Here is a 16,394-nt window from a genome sequence, read left to right on the forward strand (position 1 = left end):
TTTATTATTTCTCTTTTCATTTTCTATGTATAAAATTATATCACTGATTTTTCTGTTGCAAAACCATAAAAAAGCCAACAAAAAGTGGGTCAGATTTAAGTTGCATGTGGCAATTCTTTTAAATTTGAAGTATTTGAATTAGAGTATACGACAAAGGTGTAATTTGTTAAAGCCGCGGATACTGCTGTAAACCTTCAATATTAGAGAAAAGCTCTGCTTCTGTTTGAGCGAGGAAGAGGTATAAACTATAAAGACTTGTTTCTCCAATGGTGAAATTTAAACCTGAGATTTAGATATCTGTTGTCTCTAGGTCAAACAAGAGCTATCAACTGGGCCGGGCTTGCCAATCAGATATATGAGATGCTTTTGAAGTAGGAGTTTTGGTATTCTCCATTGACCTTTTGATGCCAATGCTACGTATTTACAGCCCAATTTTTTTTTTTAATCTCCGAATTCAATCTCTAGCAATCCGTTGCATCTCATTTCTTCATAATGCAACTTACAGTAAAAGATAAAGACGGGAGATGTTAGTGCGTTCAAAAACTAAGAATTTCCTCACCCAAATCTTCTCTTTGAAACGGGAAATTGCTATTTTGGACAGACAACATTACACATTTCTATTTTCTCATTGTTAATTATGTCAGGAAAAAAAGAGATAATGGGATATATTATTTATAGATATTTGTTATCATGTAGAGTTTTAATTTCGGATTTAATTATACCAAGTAAAAATTTAGGCAGTTACAACCAAGTGGCGATAATTAGAGAGCGAACTACCATAAAATCATTATTATAAGCACAATGTAACTAGTATACTTGGTTTCTCTTGATACCACGTACCTATTAAATAGGTTTCTGGGAACAATAATTTCGTTATTCATATTTTCTTTCATTTCTTTTATTCTAACAATAATACAGTTGTTAATCTTTAATTGCAGCCTCCAGAACCAAAGCCAATTTTCTGATTGGCAATATCATAAATGACAAGGAGTGTCTTCTGTTGTGTGTTGCCTATGATTCCTATAGAAGAATCACGGCTATTGCCAGCAAATGCCAGGCACACCTGAGACAACTGCGATGCATACAATAATCCATTGACATTAACATCAAGGGTAGTACCATCGGAGAAGACAAAAGAAACTGTTGGTATTTTAACTGTCTGGTATTTGGTCAAATCGTAGCATGTGTCAAGTATTGAGAGACTCGGTGCTGATGGGTACCTTTTCATTAGCTGCCGGAACCGATCTCGAAATTGAACATAGGCTGTATGTGGCAGTCTGGTTATCACTGTACCAGAATCTATAATTGTACCAGCATAAAACACAGTTGCAGGTATGTTGAGCAGCTGGCCACCAACCTTTAAGCCAGTTAGATTTATATAGTAGAACGATGGGGTATCTGTTTCTTGCACCATAGGTGTGAAAGCAGCGTTAGACATCGTGTTTTTTCCGATTGAGAGATATCCAGTATAACTAGAGCTCGAAGGAAGGCAATACGAAAACATAGCACCGTATTTTGAAGACGCTTGTGAAATTAGTGAGACTCTATCCCGGCCTAACCCTATCAACCCGTCTATCTTGCCAAAAATCCCAGCATTACTGGTTCCACACCCGAACATGAAGTTCGGTAATGTGTTGGCCGGTGGTAGTGTTAGAGTGTCCCGAGCAAACAAACCATCAGTTTGTGAATTGTCTCCATACGTAACCTCATACTGACACTGCCCGCTGGAGCAGGAGCTCCCGTCGAGCTGAGTACAATCCATGGATGAACACGGAACACTTGAGAAAGTGCTCGAGAGGTTCGGGTCAAAAAGGGGGTCCGTTTGGTTGTAACAAGTTTTGCATGGTTTACATTGGATCCAAGAGAGATCAGAACCGGTGTCAAATACTATAGTGAAATCCTTCCTCGGGGTTCCCATGCCGATTTTAACGACATAATTGCCTGTCCCATAGGGGAGACCAGATTGTGCGGGTAATGAAACAGAGAGTGATTCCCCGATTGAGTCCTTTTTTGCTGAGGTGACATGGTGGTGGATTGTATCAACGCGGTCTTGATCATGTGTCAGGATTTGGACATCAGTTGTTTTGTAATTTGTAGGTTGGGGCGAGCATGGGCCATTCCGGTGGGTGATTGTCAGCCTGTTAAAGTCTTTTTCTGGTGAAATATAGAGGAAAAATGAATTAATATTCTCTCTTTTATTAACCAGTAAAATCAACCTGAAACAGGAGGCGGTATAGAAAATACTATAAATTGAAGGTTAATCATTAATGTAATAATGTCTATGACCTGTAAAGAAATAGGTATTATATAATTTAAACTAGAAATGCAGTTTTGTAAGAATCTCTAGTTGGAATCCTTTCTTTTCTAGTGTACCTCTTGTTTGAACCAACATAAACTGGAATGAGAATTTCCTTAACTGTAATTCAGTAAAATCAAACTTTCTGCATCTATACGGCCATAACCGCACAAAAGAACTGAATTTATAGCGTGCTCTGATTCTATTTAACTTTTTATCTTCTTAACCATGAGTGTTTTGATTTTTTTTTTTTTTTTGGAACATTGCTTTTATGTATGATATTGATATTTTTTTTTCAAGTAGGTTAGTAAGGAGATCACATCATAATGAGGGCCCAAAGCTTATTCTAGACTTGATCCAAATAATTTTATATTGCTTGAGCAAGACATATATAGGAGCAGAGTTGAGAGTCCTAATGCTATTATCAGTCTAGCTTCCTCATTGGTTAGGTGGTCAAATCAAGTTTGGCATATGGAACCAGAGCAGTGCATGAGACACGTTTTGCTTTTCCTTTTTCGGTGCGCTTCCCATTGGTGCTTGACTTTTTATTTATACTCCAATTTTAAAATTTCAACGATAAACATATCATGTAGTCCCTTTCGTGAAATTTGGAATTTATTGCGGTTTTCCTACCTAAGAATAATAGCTCTCAATGAGGTAAAAAGAGAGAAGAAAATCTCATTTATTAACAAAATGAGGTCAATTAGATGAGCTGAATAAACAACAAAATTCGACTAAACTAAGAACTAGTTTGAAATAAAGCGAGTTGATTGACAAGCTAATAAATTACAATGGTATCATTGGTAAAATACGGGCTTAAGCCGCATGTATGATGACTATGAGGTAAATTAACCGTGCATTAGGCTCACCACGAACTGGTACCGGGGCCAATTCTTCTCCCCGGAGAATTAAGGCAGAGAGAACAATGATTAAAGATATTGACAGAGCTAATTTAGCTTTATGCACCTCATCAGTCACATATGTTTTTTCAGTTCAACTTTAATTGGTTTTGCGTTGCGTTAAGTCAAAATAACTATGTTAATATCTTTACCATTATCAGTTTCAGTGCAGTAACTTCAATTTTTATGTTGTACAATTAGTCAATTAAGTGAGGTAGGGGTGTCAACGTGTACAATAAGAGTCGGGTGGAATTATTTTTATACCCGTACCCAAAATTGTTCTTACCCGCTATAAATTATCTTATCATCTGTACTTAACTCTTATCCGTTATAGTTGTCGGATAACGAAACGGTAGCGGATAAATAACGGATAATGCCAATATAATAATTACAACATTAAAACACATTCATTCCACACATATATATGTGTTTTAAAGGTCTAAACTTTATTGGGATTTGTTGGAATTTATTTACGTGTTTTAATGTAGTTGGAGAATGGATATTCATTGCTCATTAATATATATAATATGTATTTATTTTATATAATTACCAGATCGGGTAATAGAATAGGTTTTACCCAAACTCTTACCCATTTAGACAACGAAAAAAGCATATTTACTCGTACCCAATAAGTTTATAAAAAAAATAATCTTATATGTACCCGTCTTATCGAATACGGTACGGATCGGGTAAACGGATAAAAGGGTGTCATTCACACCCCTAGCATTAGCCCCTTTTATTTAAACTAATTAATCACAATGATTAAAAAGAAATGAAGTTTGCGTTAATGAAGAGATTATGCAAGACTGTAATGTACCTATTGGAGAAGAGCAAACAGAGCTAGGCAAGAGTGACATGATATCAACGACATGCCATGCATTGTCTCTGCTTCTTTCCTCAAGAGCTTGTGAAGAATGAGAATAAAGCAAACATCCTAGAACGAGGATGCAACAATGCAAAAGAGAAATATTGAGAGCCATGTAAGAAAATATGGTTTTGGGTATAAATCATGTGAGAGCTAGATAGAGATGCATACTTTATTTATAGTCTCTCTCTCGGTTGACTACTGACTACTGCGGTCTTCTCAGTTGGAAGTTAGGTACTAAACTACTAATCACGATAAGGCTCGGTAAAATCGCCACTTATAAGTGGGTTTGAAACTTTCACATCAGTCAAAGAACTTCTGTAGTGGATGCTGAACGACGGATTCATTCAGATCCTCTTCAATTGAAGGGGTACTATTGGAGAGTTTCAAAGAGATCTGGATCGTCCATTCAAAATCGGACAGTTAAACTGAAGCATTATGTTTTATTGGGCACATCTGGATCTTCTGATCAGAACTAGGTGTTCTTAAGTTCACCATGCTCCTCAGTGATCTCAAGTCTAAAATTCATCAAATCTGCTTCAAATAACAAATCCGGACAATTGAAATCCGCCTATCTTACGAGTGATGTGTCTACATGTAAAAAAAAATTAATTTTGCATAGAGTCAAAATGTCAAAAAACATTCAAAAAATGACTGCATTAAAATTAATTTATTAACTTTCTAATTTTGACCGCTTGACTTATACTAAATTAATTTGAATGTTTAAAATTTTCACATGTACACACATCACTCATAAGGTAAATGAATTTTAACGGTTTGAATTCATTATTTGAAGCCGATTTGACGAATTTTAGACTTAAATTCACCAAGAGACTTGATGAACTTAAGAACACCCTAGTTCTACTCACGAAGTTATTATCCTTTCCTTTACTAAGTAATACATATAGTAATATACACACACTAAAACCTAAGCCCCTATATTTTACTTACAAAAGGAAAAGAAATATATATCTATTTTTGTATTGAGTGTAGGGGTGTATTCGGAGCGGATTCGGAGCGGATAATGCTAATATCATATCCGTATCCGTTTTTCAATGAGCAGATACGGATACATATAGTAAACGGATATCAAAATTTAAAACCATATCCGTTTTAAATGGATACAGATCGAATAATCAACGGATACGAAACAGATAATTGTCGAATAATTGAGTCATACACTTTAAGATACAAAAAAGTGACTTGTTGTTGTCTTGAAACAATGACTAAAACCAATTTAGCAGATACTAAAAACATACTACATTCACAGACTAAAGTCTTGAATGAAAAAAAATGGAGAATGAAGAAATGGAGGTAGAAATGAAAGGAAATTGAAAACCATATCGTATTATCATTTATACCACAACCAATACTGAAATGAATATGAGATAATATATAATAACTTCTATCCAGAGCAGTAAAGTTAAAACTGGTTGGGAGTAATTTTGGATTCGTATATAATTACGGATACAGATACAAATATTCACCTTCATGAAATTATCCGTAACTGTATCCGTTATTTTTTACCATATGTAAAAATTATCCGTATCTGTTTAATTCGAATTCGGATAATCTCCGGATACGGAGCGAATACATAGCGGATTATCCGTATCCGTTTACACCCCTAATTGAGTGTTAGTGGGTTATTATTTTCTTTCTAGAGAAGGATAATAAAGTTGTTAGTGGGTGTCAATCAAAGGAAAAGGCAGTTATATTCATCTTTGATATTTCTTTTTTAAGGTCAAGTCACTTATACGTAGCACTAGTCGTCCGCTATCGAAGCTTCCAGTTTTGAAATTTGAAACTTAAACAAGAACTGAAAAATTCAAGTTATATATCGAAACTTATAAAGAAAAAATACAATTTTAAAATTTATTTATTATTTTTGTAACTAGAAGAACACTATTCTACAATTTTAAAATTTATTTATTATTTTTGTAACTAGAAGAACACTATTCTACAATTTTAAAATTTATTTATTATTTTTGTAACTAAAAGAACACTATTCCTATTAAAAGGTCTATAACTTTCAAAAAATTATAGTTTCCTCTTTACCGGAAAATTCTAAAATAGTCCTCAAAACCGTAAAAATTGGTTTCCTGCGAAGTTTGATATGGGGAACAAATTGCACAACTCGAATCGATGTTTAATCTCTTAATTATTCTGTTATATATCACACAATTGATAAATGAAATGAAATTTGATTTTTAGACTATTTATATGTAATTTATAGACTTTATTAATTTTTATTAATTATTAAGTGATCTCTCTAGTCAAAACTATATATATTACTATATCAGCAAAGTTAGCGTGCCCTATGCTCATCAGGAGAGTTTTGGTGAGCATTACTTCAAATTTATCGTATTGACTTTAATCGACGAATCCAAACTATTAAAATCGATATACTTTACAAGTGATATGTATACATGTAAATTAAAAAGTTCAAAATTCATGTAGTACAAAATCAAGTAATAAAAAATGATGAAAAATTTATGCATTAAAATGACTTATAAAGCTTAATTTGTTTTTTCACAGCTTGATTTTGTACTAAATAAATTCGAAAATTTTGAACTTTTTTATACAATAAATCGGTATCAATAATTTGAATGCATCATTTGAAATAAATCTAATACATTTTAGATTTATAATCATTGAACTTTTTTGACGTACACAACACACAATAGCTCTGCTCGTTATAATCATTGAACTCTAGCCAGTTGTTTGTTTTCAAGTAGTCGTGGAAACGGCCAATAGTTGGTACAAACAGTCAAACATGCAGTATAATACCGATCAAACATAGGTATAGCAGACAAATTTATATATATTCTTTTACTCATATGTAATCTATTTCAGCTGATGCTTTGGAAGTACCACTGGAGAAGGCAAAGCATTCAGACAGAGAAGACTTTAATCAAAGGTTCAGAGATCATGCAATTGGATGATTGGTCGGTAGTCGGTACAGAGATGACAAAAAAAATGCCCAACTAGGATAAATTAGTATCAGATATAAACAAAAGTTTGATAAAATGTCACCACATTTATATGATCGAGAACAGTTTACAAACAATAGATTATATCAGTTTGACAAATCATGCACGTACACAATTTTACAATGCAAAATTAATATTAATACATAATTTGTAACTTTTCTCTTTTTTTGCATTTAATAGAATGAATTTTTGTCAGATATGTTGGGTTGGCTGTCTAAATTGTAACTATTTATAGCAAAAGATTCTCATATCTTTTTTATAAATTTTGGATTCATGCATCTGCGTGGAATACTTTAATGAGTTCTGATATGTAATGCTCCGACATGGTTATATATTATTTAGAAGCTAACCACTTAACTATTGTTCTACACTAACATTTTGATCATTTGATACTTCTTAAACAATAATGTACAAACCTAACATTTTTTTTTCTAAAGGAGCATATGTCTTATAAGTAAACTGGAATTACAATTTAATCCTTCTCGTATGTGAATAATAAGAATAATATAATTCTAGCATAAATTCAACTTTTATGGTACATATATTTAAAAAATAATATTCAAATTAAATTAAAATAAAGATGTATTTTTAATTATTTAGACATGATGTGTATCAAATTTGAATCAATTTGAATTTGATTGTTCATTCATAATAAAGTCATCAGAATTCCATAATTGAAATTATTTGATGACAAATTAACTAAATGTCTATTTTAAATCATACATAATAATGTCAGCTTTTAGTGTACATAATATACAGAGAACTACTGGTAGAAGGTAGCAGAGTTTGATTACAAAAATAAAAGAATTTTACTGGAACGGGTTTAATTTCTTATATGAGATGTGAGATGCCTGTCTTGATCAGATCTAAACCGTCAAATGTACTAATGTAAGGTCATTGTTCCTCGTTCCAATTTACCAGTTGCTATCACTACTATAATTAGATTTCATCCTTCGGAAATGTAAATCAGTTCTACAACTTGACAAAACAGTAATAAAACAAAGAAAAATATACGAGGCGTTTTTAAAATGGATTGCGGCAATTCAAAATTAAACAATAATCTTCTTATGAAAAGTTGTATTTTCAAAATTCGAACGAATATTTTTCGTTAATATTTAAAAAAAAAATTGAGCCAGTCTTGGTGCAAAGAAAAACGTAACATAATGTGACGTGATTAACAAACCATGATTTAATCATGTCACATTTAATTATTATTTTTAGCTTTGAAGTTCATAGAAAAAATAACAAAATATACTAAAAATTAAGAAACTATTAAAATAAATTATAATTAGAAAATAATGTTGAAAATTGATTACTTACCGTATCACATGACAAGATCGGGTCAATTTGTGTGACATGATTTGACTAAAATAATGGTGAACAATCATGTCATATGAATGATCACATCTCGCCACACATGAGTCACATGACATGATCAAGATACATAATGTGTCATGATTGATCGACTACAAGAATGGGAGAGTATCTGCGACCGATAATGTCGGTATTTTCACGCGGATACTACCATTGCTAAGGGCCAGTTCGGCTCCGTTACTGTTCGCGTGGGAAAATAAAAATTCAGTTCAACTAACTGAATTTTTATTTTTCCACAGAAACATTAAAAAGCAGTTCAATTCCTATGCCTACACTCATTCCCGATAGTTGGTCGAACATGCTCTAATAGAACAAAAACACCTTTCCGTCGATATACCTTCGCAGATAATTACTTTTCCCCTCGCAGATAGTGTGGGAAAAATGGTACGGCGGAGTCGGCTCCGTCACGGAACGGCACGGCACGTGTTACTGTTCCGTGCCGTGACCACCCCTTGAAATTTTGGTCACGGCACGCAAAAGATCCAGTCACGGAACGACACGGCACGTAATCACGCGAGTCAAGTGTAATTAGAACCCTTAGGTCTTAATCAAATGGTGAATATTGAAGAAACTAACTTAAATTATGAAAAAATAGTTAAACGTGAGAAACATGACAAGTTACGTTTGAACACGGCGTGACTCGCGTATCGTGACCATTCGCGTACTGTGACCACCGCTTGACATTTTAGTCACGGTACGGTACGACACAAGTCACTGTTCACTTGATCACAGTACGGCACGACACGAGACCAAAGTCACAACATGTTAGTACGACACAGCACGTTTTTTTCCACACTACTCGCAGATGGCATTACGAAACTGATAACAATATAACTAATTTCTTTCACTATCCACTATCCAGCGAGTGCGTATCCTCTGAGACATCTCAACTTTTGCGTGACTGACGTGTACGGTGCTTATTCGGGATAGCGCAGGGGCCAGTATTAGTTTTGCATTGAGATTCATGCAGAATGTATTTGAACGCTTGAGATTTTCCATAAAAACACTCGAAGTTTGAGATATCTCATAGGATGCGAATTGCTATCCAGCAGGACAACTTTTCTTTTACTTTTGGTTAAAGCAACATGTGACCTTCTTTGACCACTAGGCTATAGCCCCGAATTTTTTATTAATATCCAAATTTAATATTAAATTTCAAAAACTAACCGCTTGACTAGTGCAATTCGAATTTTACCCTTTTCGTAAAATTTTTTTCCGGAAACAGGCCCCATTTCCGGAAATTTTTTTTCCGGAAACAGATAAATTCCGGAAAACATTCCTTCGGAAAGGATCTCTGTTTCCGGAAAAAAAATTTCCGGAAATGGGAATCCGGAAATTTTTTTTACGGAACCAGGCGAAATTTCCGGAATTTTTTTTTCCGGAAATGCATTAAATTTCGTTATAAATTCGCAGAGTGTTTACGGTTCGCTTTCATATCATCCGCTCTCTCTCTCACAGTAAGTTTTAATTTAATTAATTTATTATTTATTATTTATTATTTATAATTTAAATTTAATTAATTTATTATTTTTAATTTAATTTATTTATATTAAATTTAAGTAATTTATAATTTTAATTTCATTAATTTATAATTTTAATTTCATTTATTTATAATTTAAATTTAATTTAGAAGTATTTAATTTGTAATTATTTAAATATGTAACTATTTAATTTGAAATTATTTAAATTCTGAATATTGTCATATTAACAAAATAACAAAATACGAAAAATAAAAATAAAAATAAAAAATAACAAAATAAATCAAAAATAAAAAAATATAACACAAATGTAAAAATAAAAAATATACGAGGAGTCCTACAAGATACGAAAAATAACAACATATAACGCAAATAACAAGATAAAATCCATAAATCCTACTGGCGACGCTGTGCATGTACATGGTGGTCCGGATAATGTGAATGTGAGAAGCGAGAAGCGTCAACCCTAGCACGCTGTGAACGTCGCGGTGCGTCAGTGGGATCCACTGCATGTGGTGTCTGAGACGGATCCTCTGCAGGAGGTGGATAAGAAGACGACGCCCCAGTATCACCTGCATCATAAGAAGACGACACCCCAGGATCACCGAATGCGTGGTCGAAAAATGGAGTCGGAGGCGCCTCCATATGAGCCATCATTGATTTGTGCCTTGCCTGGTCAAATTGTATTTGCTCCATCTCGTTCGCCTGCTCCTGAGACAGTCCTTGATAGTAATGATAATCCGCTTGATCCTGAGACATCTGCATTTCATAAGAAAATTTTTATTACTTGTTGATTGTAAATTAAAAAACAAAATTACCTCAATTAAAGTATTACATACCGGGCCGCCTTCATCGCCGAATAGTACATTCATCCATTGAGCATAACTCATATCCTGGTCCTGCCTCTGCTCATACGCCTGCTCATGAGTCTGCTCCTGAGTCTGCTCATGAGTCTGCTCCTGCAATTCATACATAGTTTTTCTTAGCTACAAATTAAATTTGAAATCAGCTTGTAAGTTGAATTCATACCTGGCGCGCATTGGCACGTGATGATAGAGTATGCCCTGCGAACTCTCCCGGACAGATGTAATCCCTCCATTGTGAGCCATCATATAACCAGCCCGTCACTGGATCTGGGCCTTCAAATACAGGGCCTGGTGGCATCGGCTCCGTTCCCAAGGGATAAGAATCGTCGGATGGAATTTCCTCCCAATTACGTGGAACCCCCGCATCCTCCAGCATGGCAATAGCACGGTCTCCATAACCATTATCTCTGCAGAGGCACCAACCTAGTCTCATTTTGCCCTTGCCAATTGCACGGAGACCCTTCGTGAAAAATGCCCGTGTGCCATGTGCTAACTCTCTTATCCCACGCAAAGCCTGCACGTATATTCAGAGTATAATAGATCATATATAATAAACCAATCATAAAATTCAGAGTTAGAAATGTTTACATTTCGAACAAATGTCGATCCGCTGGGAATGTATCCAGACTTGGAGTGCTCGTCTCTTGGAACTGGAACATTACGATCCATCCCCACCACGTGCTGGCCAAACAGGTAAACGGATGCCATGCAGGTCTCCTGGTACCATTTACGATATCTTAGGAGGTCATTTATATCCCACGGACGACCTACTTCGTACACATGATGTGCATAATGTGTTGCATCGTTTACATGCCGACGGTGCACTTGCGCCCAGTTGGCATTTTTCTTTGAGCCCGATTTCAACCTGTTTACAAGGTTAGTAGAATAAATAAGTAAATAAGTAAATAAGTACTTTAAAATAAGTAAGCCACATATGATTTGCGAATATTACTTGTGCAGCTCTTGGTGCTCGACTATATCCTGGGGAAGCGGTGGCTCTATCTGTTGCCATCTTCCGAACTGTCGCATGCAGCGATCAGGATTGTGATGCTCAACAATCCAATAAAAAATAAGAGGACCGCGGTACAAGTAGAACGGCTGACAAATTTAGAGTTGCAATGTTAGGTACAAATTATAAATGTGATGACATAAATTAAAGAAAGAATATGACTTTATTACAATGTACCTGGTCCGCCCGGGTTGTTCTCGAAAGGTTGTGGTAAACAGATGCATATGGCTGCCAATTGACCATGTTATCCGTCAGTTTCTGAATCTGGTCGCGAGGGATACCTGGACCGGAGGTTGCACCATGGGACGAGTTTTCCCAATTGTGTGGGTCTTTCCACATGTCAGCAAATGATGGACATGTATCTTCTGTTTCTGCGCCCCAATTCGGTTGAGATCCCGGTAACGGCCGGTGAATTTGAAATCGGGTCCACGACCAGTGTTGCAGAAGCATGGTGGGACCATGCATGCTTTTGCATGAAGGACTGGATGCGAGGCATAGATTTCTATATAAATAAGCGAGAACAGCTCCGCCCCAGTTGTACTTTCTCGGCTCGTCCAAGTTTTCAATCATGCCGAGATACCACAGCGGTATTCCGTCCCCGCTACTGTCAGCAAACATGGTATTCCCTAGCATGTCGAGGAGAAATCCACGGACATACCTAACCGTCAATTTTAAAATGTGAGTACATTATTAAAAAATATCAAATACGAATAAGATTGTAAATAAAAAAATACTAACCATTTCAATTGTTCTTCGTTCGCATCTGTTGGTAATGTTTTGAAGCGCTCACGGACAGCTTTTTTGGCGATAAGCATGTCGTACGTATCATTCCCCCTCTTCTTCATGAACCCCTTCACTTCATCATCTTTCACCCCCAGCAACTCATACAGTCGGCCTTGAAAACTCGCCGAGTTTGTAAATCCCGTTATCGGCTCCCCCGTAATAGGCAAACCCCAGAGACAACTCACATCCTCCAGAGAAACTGTAATATATTTGACTTGTCAGGAACGAATCAAAAAAAAAATTATTTAAATTAGTTAATACCTGTCATCTCTCCGAATGGAAGATGAAAAGTGTGCGTCTCCGGACGCCACCGCTCGACAAGTCCATGAATGAGGGCCGCATCGAGGGCGATATCGGGCAATGTCGCGAGCTGATATAAGCCCATTCGAATTAAAAACGGTGCGTACCTCTCATTATACTCGCATTTGTGCCGATAATGTCTCACGGATAAAATTTCTGTACTCTACAATAAGAAAAAAATTAATTACAATATTTATTTGATTACTTACAGAGTTATGAAAAAAAAATAAGTAAATGTTTACCTCCTTAGACGCCTCAGATATCCTGTGATTACCGTGAACTATCCACAACAGGGGGCTAAATCTATGCTTAAGTACTGGGTCTGCCATACTACAAAATTCGAACAATATTGTAAATCACCTTAAATTTTTTCAAATTATTCTACATCATTTTGTTATTTTTCTAAATTATTGTACATCATTTTGGCATTTTCTAAATTAATCAGACAATATTCTTAACCATTAAAATGAACTAATTAATTATATTTTAAATTAAAATTAAAAAAAATACAAATATAAAAACCTGAATCGCAGATCCGATCGATCAGACAATCAGAGCTCCGAAAGGGACCCGAAAGGAAAAGAGATTCCTAAAAAAAATTTAAATTAATCAAACAATTTTCTACATTACTAAGATAATTTTCTACACCATTTGGTATTTTTTAAATTTCTCCCAACATTTTGATATTTTTAAAATTATTCTACACCATTTCGGTAATTTCTAAATAATTCTAGACTATTTCGGTATTTGCTAAATTATTCTACACCATTTGGTATTTTCTAAATTATTCTACACCATTTAGGAATTTTCTAAATTATTCTACACTATTTTGGTATTTTTCTAAATTATTATACATCATTTTGGTATTTTCTAAATTAATCAGACAATATTCTAAACCATTAAAATGAACTCATTAATTACATTTTAAATTAAAATAAAAAAAATTCAAATGTAAAAACCTGAATCGCAGATCCGATCGATCAGACAATCAGAGCTCCGAACGGGACCCGAAAGGAAAAGAGATTCCTAAAAAAAATTTAAATTAATCGAACAATTTTCTATATTAGTAAGGTAATTTTCTACACCATTTGGTATTTTCTAAATTATTCTAGACTATGTTGGTATTTTTTAAATTATTTTACACCATTTCGGTAATTTCTAAACAATTCTAGACTATTTCGGTATTTTCTAAATTATTCTACACTATTTGGGTATTTTCTAAATTATTCTACACTATTTGGGTATTTTTCTAAATTATTCTACATTTTTTCGGTATTTTTCTAAATTATTCTATACCATTTCGGTATTTTTTAAATTATTCTACACCATTTCGGTAATTTCTAAACAATTCTAGACTATTTCGGTATTTTCTAAATTATTCTAAACTATTTTGGTATTTTCTAAATTATTCTAGACCATTCGGTATTTCCTAAATTATTTGGACATTATTTTCAACCATTTAAAATTAAATAAATTAAATAAATTAAATAAAAAAAAAATTACCTTGAAAATCGGAAGGGAGAAAGTGATGGAGTGTGATGGGGACGGGGGAGCCAGCGGCATTTGTAGTTAACTCTGTTTCCGTAAAAAAAAATTTCCGGAAATAGCTTGTTTCCGTAAAAAAATTTTCCGGAAACAGAGGCGGTTTCCGTAAAAAAATTTTCCGGAAATGGGGCCTGTTTCCGGAAAAAAAATTTACGGAAAGGGTATATTTCGAGATTTACTGCTGATACGGTTAGTTTTTGAAATTTAAAATTAAATTTGGATATTAATAAAAAATTCGGGCTATAGCCTATAGCATTAGCAGCAAGGGAGGCGCTGATTAGTGATTAGTGCCGCCAGGAAGCATAGTGCTAGACTTGGAAAAACCAAGGTCAAGTAAATTGCTAAATTGTCATGTCTTCCAATTGGTTTCTCACCATTTACAAAAAAGAAACGAAGAACTTCTTGTTCGAAGAAATAATGAAAAAAGAAACGAAGTTTTAACTGGCCGACAGATGAGATGAGATGATAAGAAATAATGAAAAAAGAAACGAAGTTTTAACTGGCCGACAGATGAGATGAGATGATTACGGGTAGTAATTTGAACGAAATCAATTATAGTTGCCTACTTTTGATTAAATTCCTAACTTCGCCACTGATTATGGTAACTAAAAAAAAAACCCAATGCGGAGTAAATAGAGGCACAATGACTTTGGTGGATAAATCCAGTATAATTTTACAGGATAAAGTCTTGTGCACATAATTTCACATGACTAATGACTATATTGACTTGTATTAATTGTCGCAAGCATATGATTTTTTTATTCGTTTTAATTTGTTTTGAGAAAAAAAAAATAGAATTTTCATTTCCACCAATTTCCACTGTTGTCAGTGGGCATTACATTACCGAAATTTTTATTAATAGAAAATTAATTAAATAAATATTCAAAATGAAGAACGAATCTGAGTTTTTTCGAGATATAGGGAAAACGTGATAGTGTATAACGTCCTCTGAATGTTATACACTATCACGGCCAAATTAGTGATACTAATCACCGCATTTATTAAAAAATATATATATATTACTGGCCGTGATTGATAATCACAGCCAGAATTCAAATCCAGTGCAATATCTGACTGTGTAGAAAGATCTGAGTCGTATAGAATGAGATCTAAGTTTGTCCATTTTAATATGGCATGATGCATGTCTAGCCGTGATTATCAATCACGGCCAGGATTTTTTTTTAATTAATTAATAAGTGCGGTGATTAGTATCGCTAATTTTAGCCATGATAATCTATAACGTTCAGAGGACATTATAAACTATAACGTTTTTTCTATATCTCAAAAAAACTCAGATTCGTTCTCTATTATGGATATTTATTTAATTAATTTTCTATTAATAAAAATTTCGGTCCATTACATTATATTGAAGGTCAAATACTTTGTTCTACACTTGTAATTGAAGGTCAAATACTTTGTTCTACACTTCGAACGATTTCTCACTTTTATCTCTGGTTATCCTTCACAAATTTTATATCTATATTTTCTGAGGAATAACCCAAAGAAATATATCCAAAACTAAACAAAGATTGGTTTAAGCAGTAAGCATTATGAAACCATTCTAATTGGGCATCAATAGGCCCATGTAAACACATTTAAATCTCCTCTTTCATTCTCATTGCATTGTAACTTTAGCTTTAGCAGTAAATGTTGAAAAAAAAAGGGAAATAAATCTACATGAACCTGTTATTCCGATCCTAACCATTCAAACTCTTCTATGCGTGAATCTCAACAAAGTAAGTTTTACATGCACGAATTTCGATGAAAACCAATGGTTGGATCGGAATAACAGTTTCTTGTTATTCCTATCAACAGATTTATTTTCAGAAAAGAAAAAAAAAACCCACACACAACAGAATAACACATATTGAAAACTATCGGTGGGACCAACCAACCATAAGGTCCCTTAATTAGTGCTTACTTCATGTTATGTAGTATATTAGTGAGGAAATGGATCATTCTTTAGTCTAGCTAGTGGCAAAGAGCAAA

At 34.1% G+C, this 16,394-nt stretch overlaps 1 protein-coding gene across 1 annotated transcript; it reads right to left on the minus strand.

Moving 5' to 3' along the window:
• Window positions 1–774: 774 nt before the first annotated feature.
• Window positions 775–4,323, minus strand: LOC144558242 (aspartyl protease family protein At5g10770-like). The gene is made up of 2 exons (XM_078307041.1): window positions 4,013–4,323; window positions 775–2,154 (listed from the first exon to the last, which is right to left on the minus strand). Exons 1-2 carry the CDS (start codon window positions 4,173–4,175, stop codon window positions 929–931), a joined length of 1,389 nt encoding a protein of 462 aa, XP_078163167.1. The 5' UTR covers window positions 4,176–4,323; the 3' UTR covers window positions 775–928.
• Between the last annotated feature and the right edge of the window lie 12,071 nt (window positions 4,324–16,394).

This window comes from Carex rostrata, chromosome 8 (assembly GCF_964058835.1).
Source record: "Carex rostrata chromosome 8, lpCarRost1.2, whole genome shotgun sequence".
NCBI classification, from domain to species: domain Eukaryota; kingdom Viridiplantae; phylum Streptophyta; class Magnoliopsida; order Poales; family Cyperaceae; genus Carex; species Carex rostrata.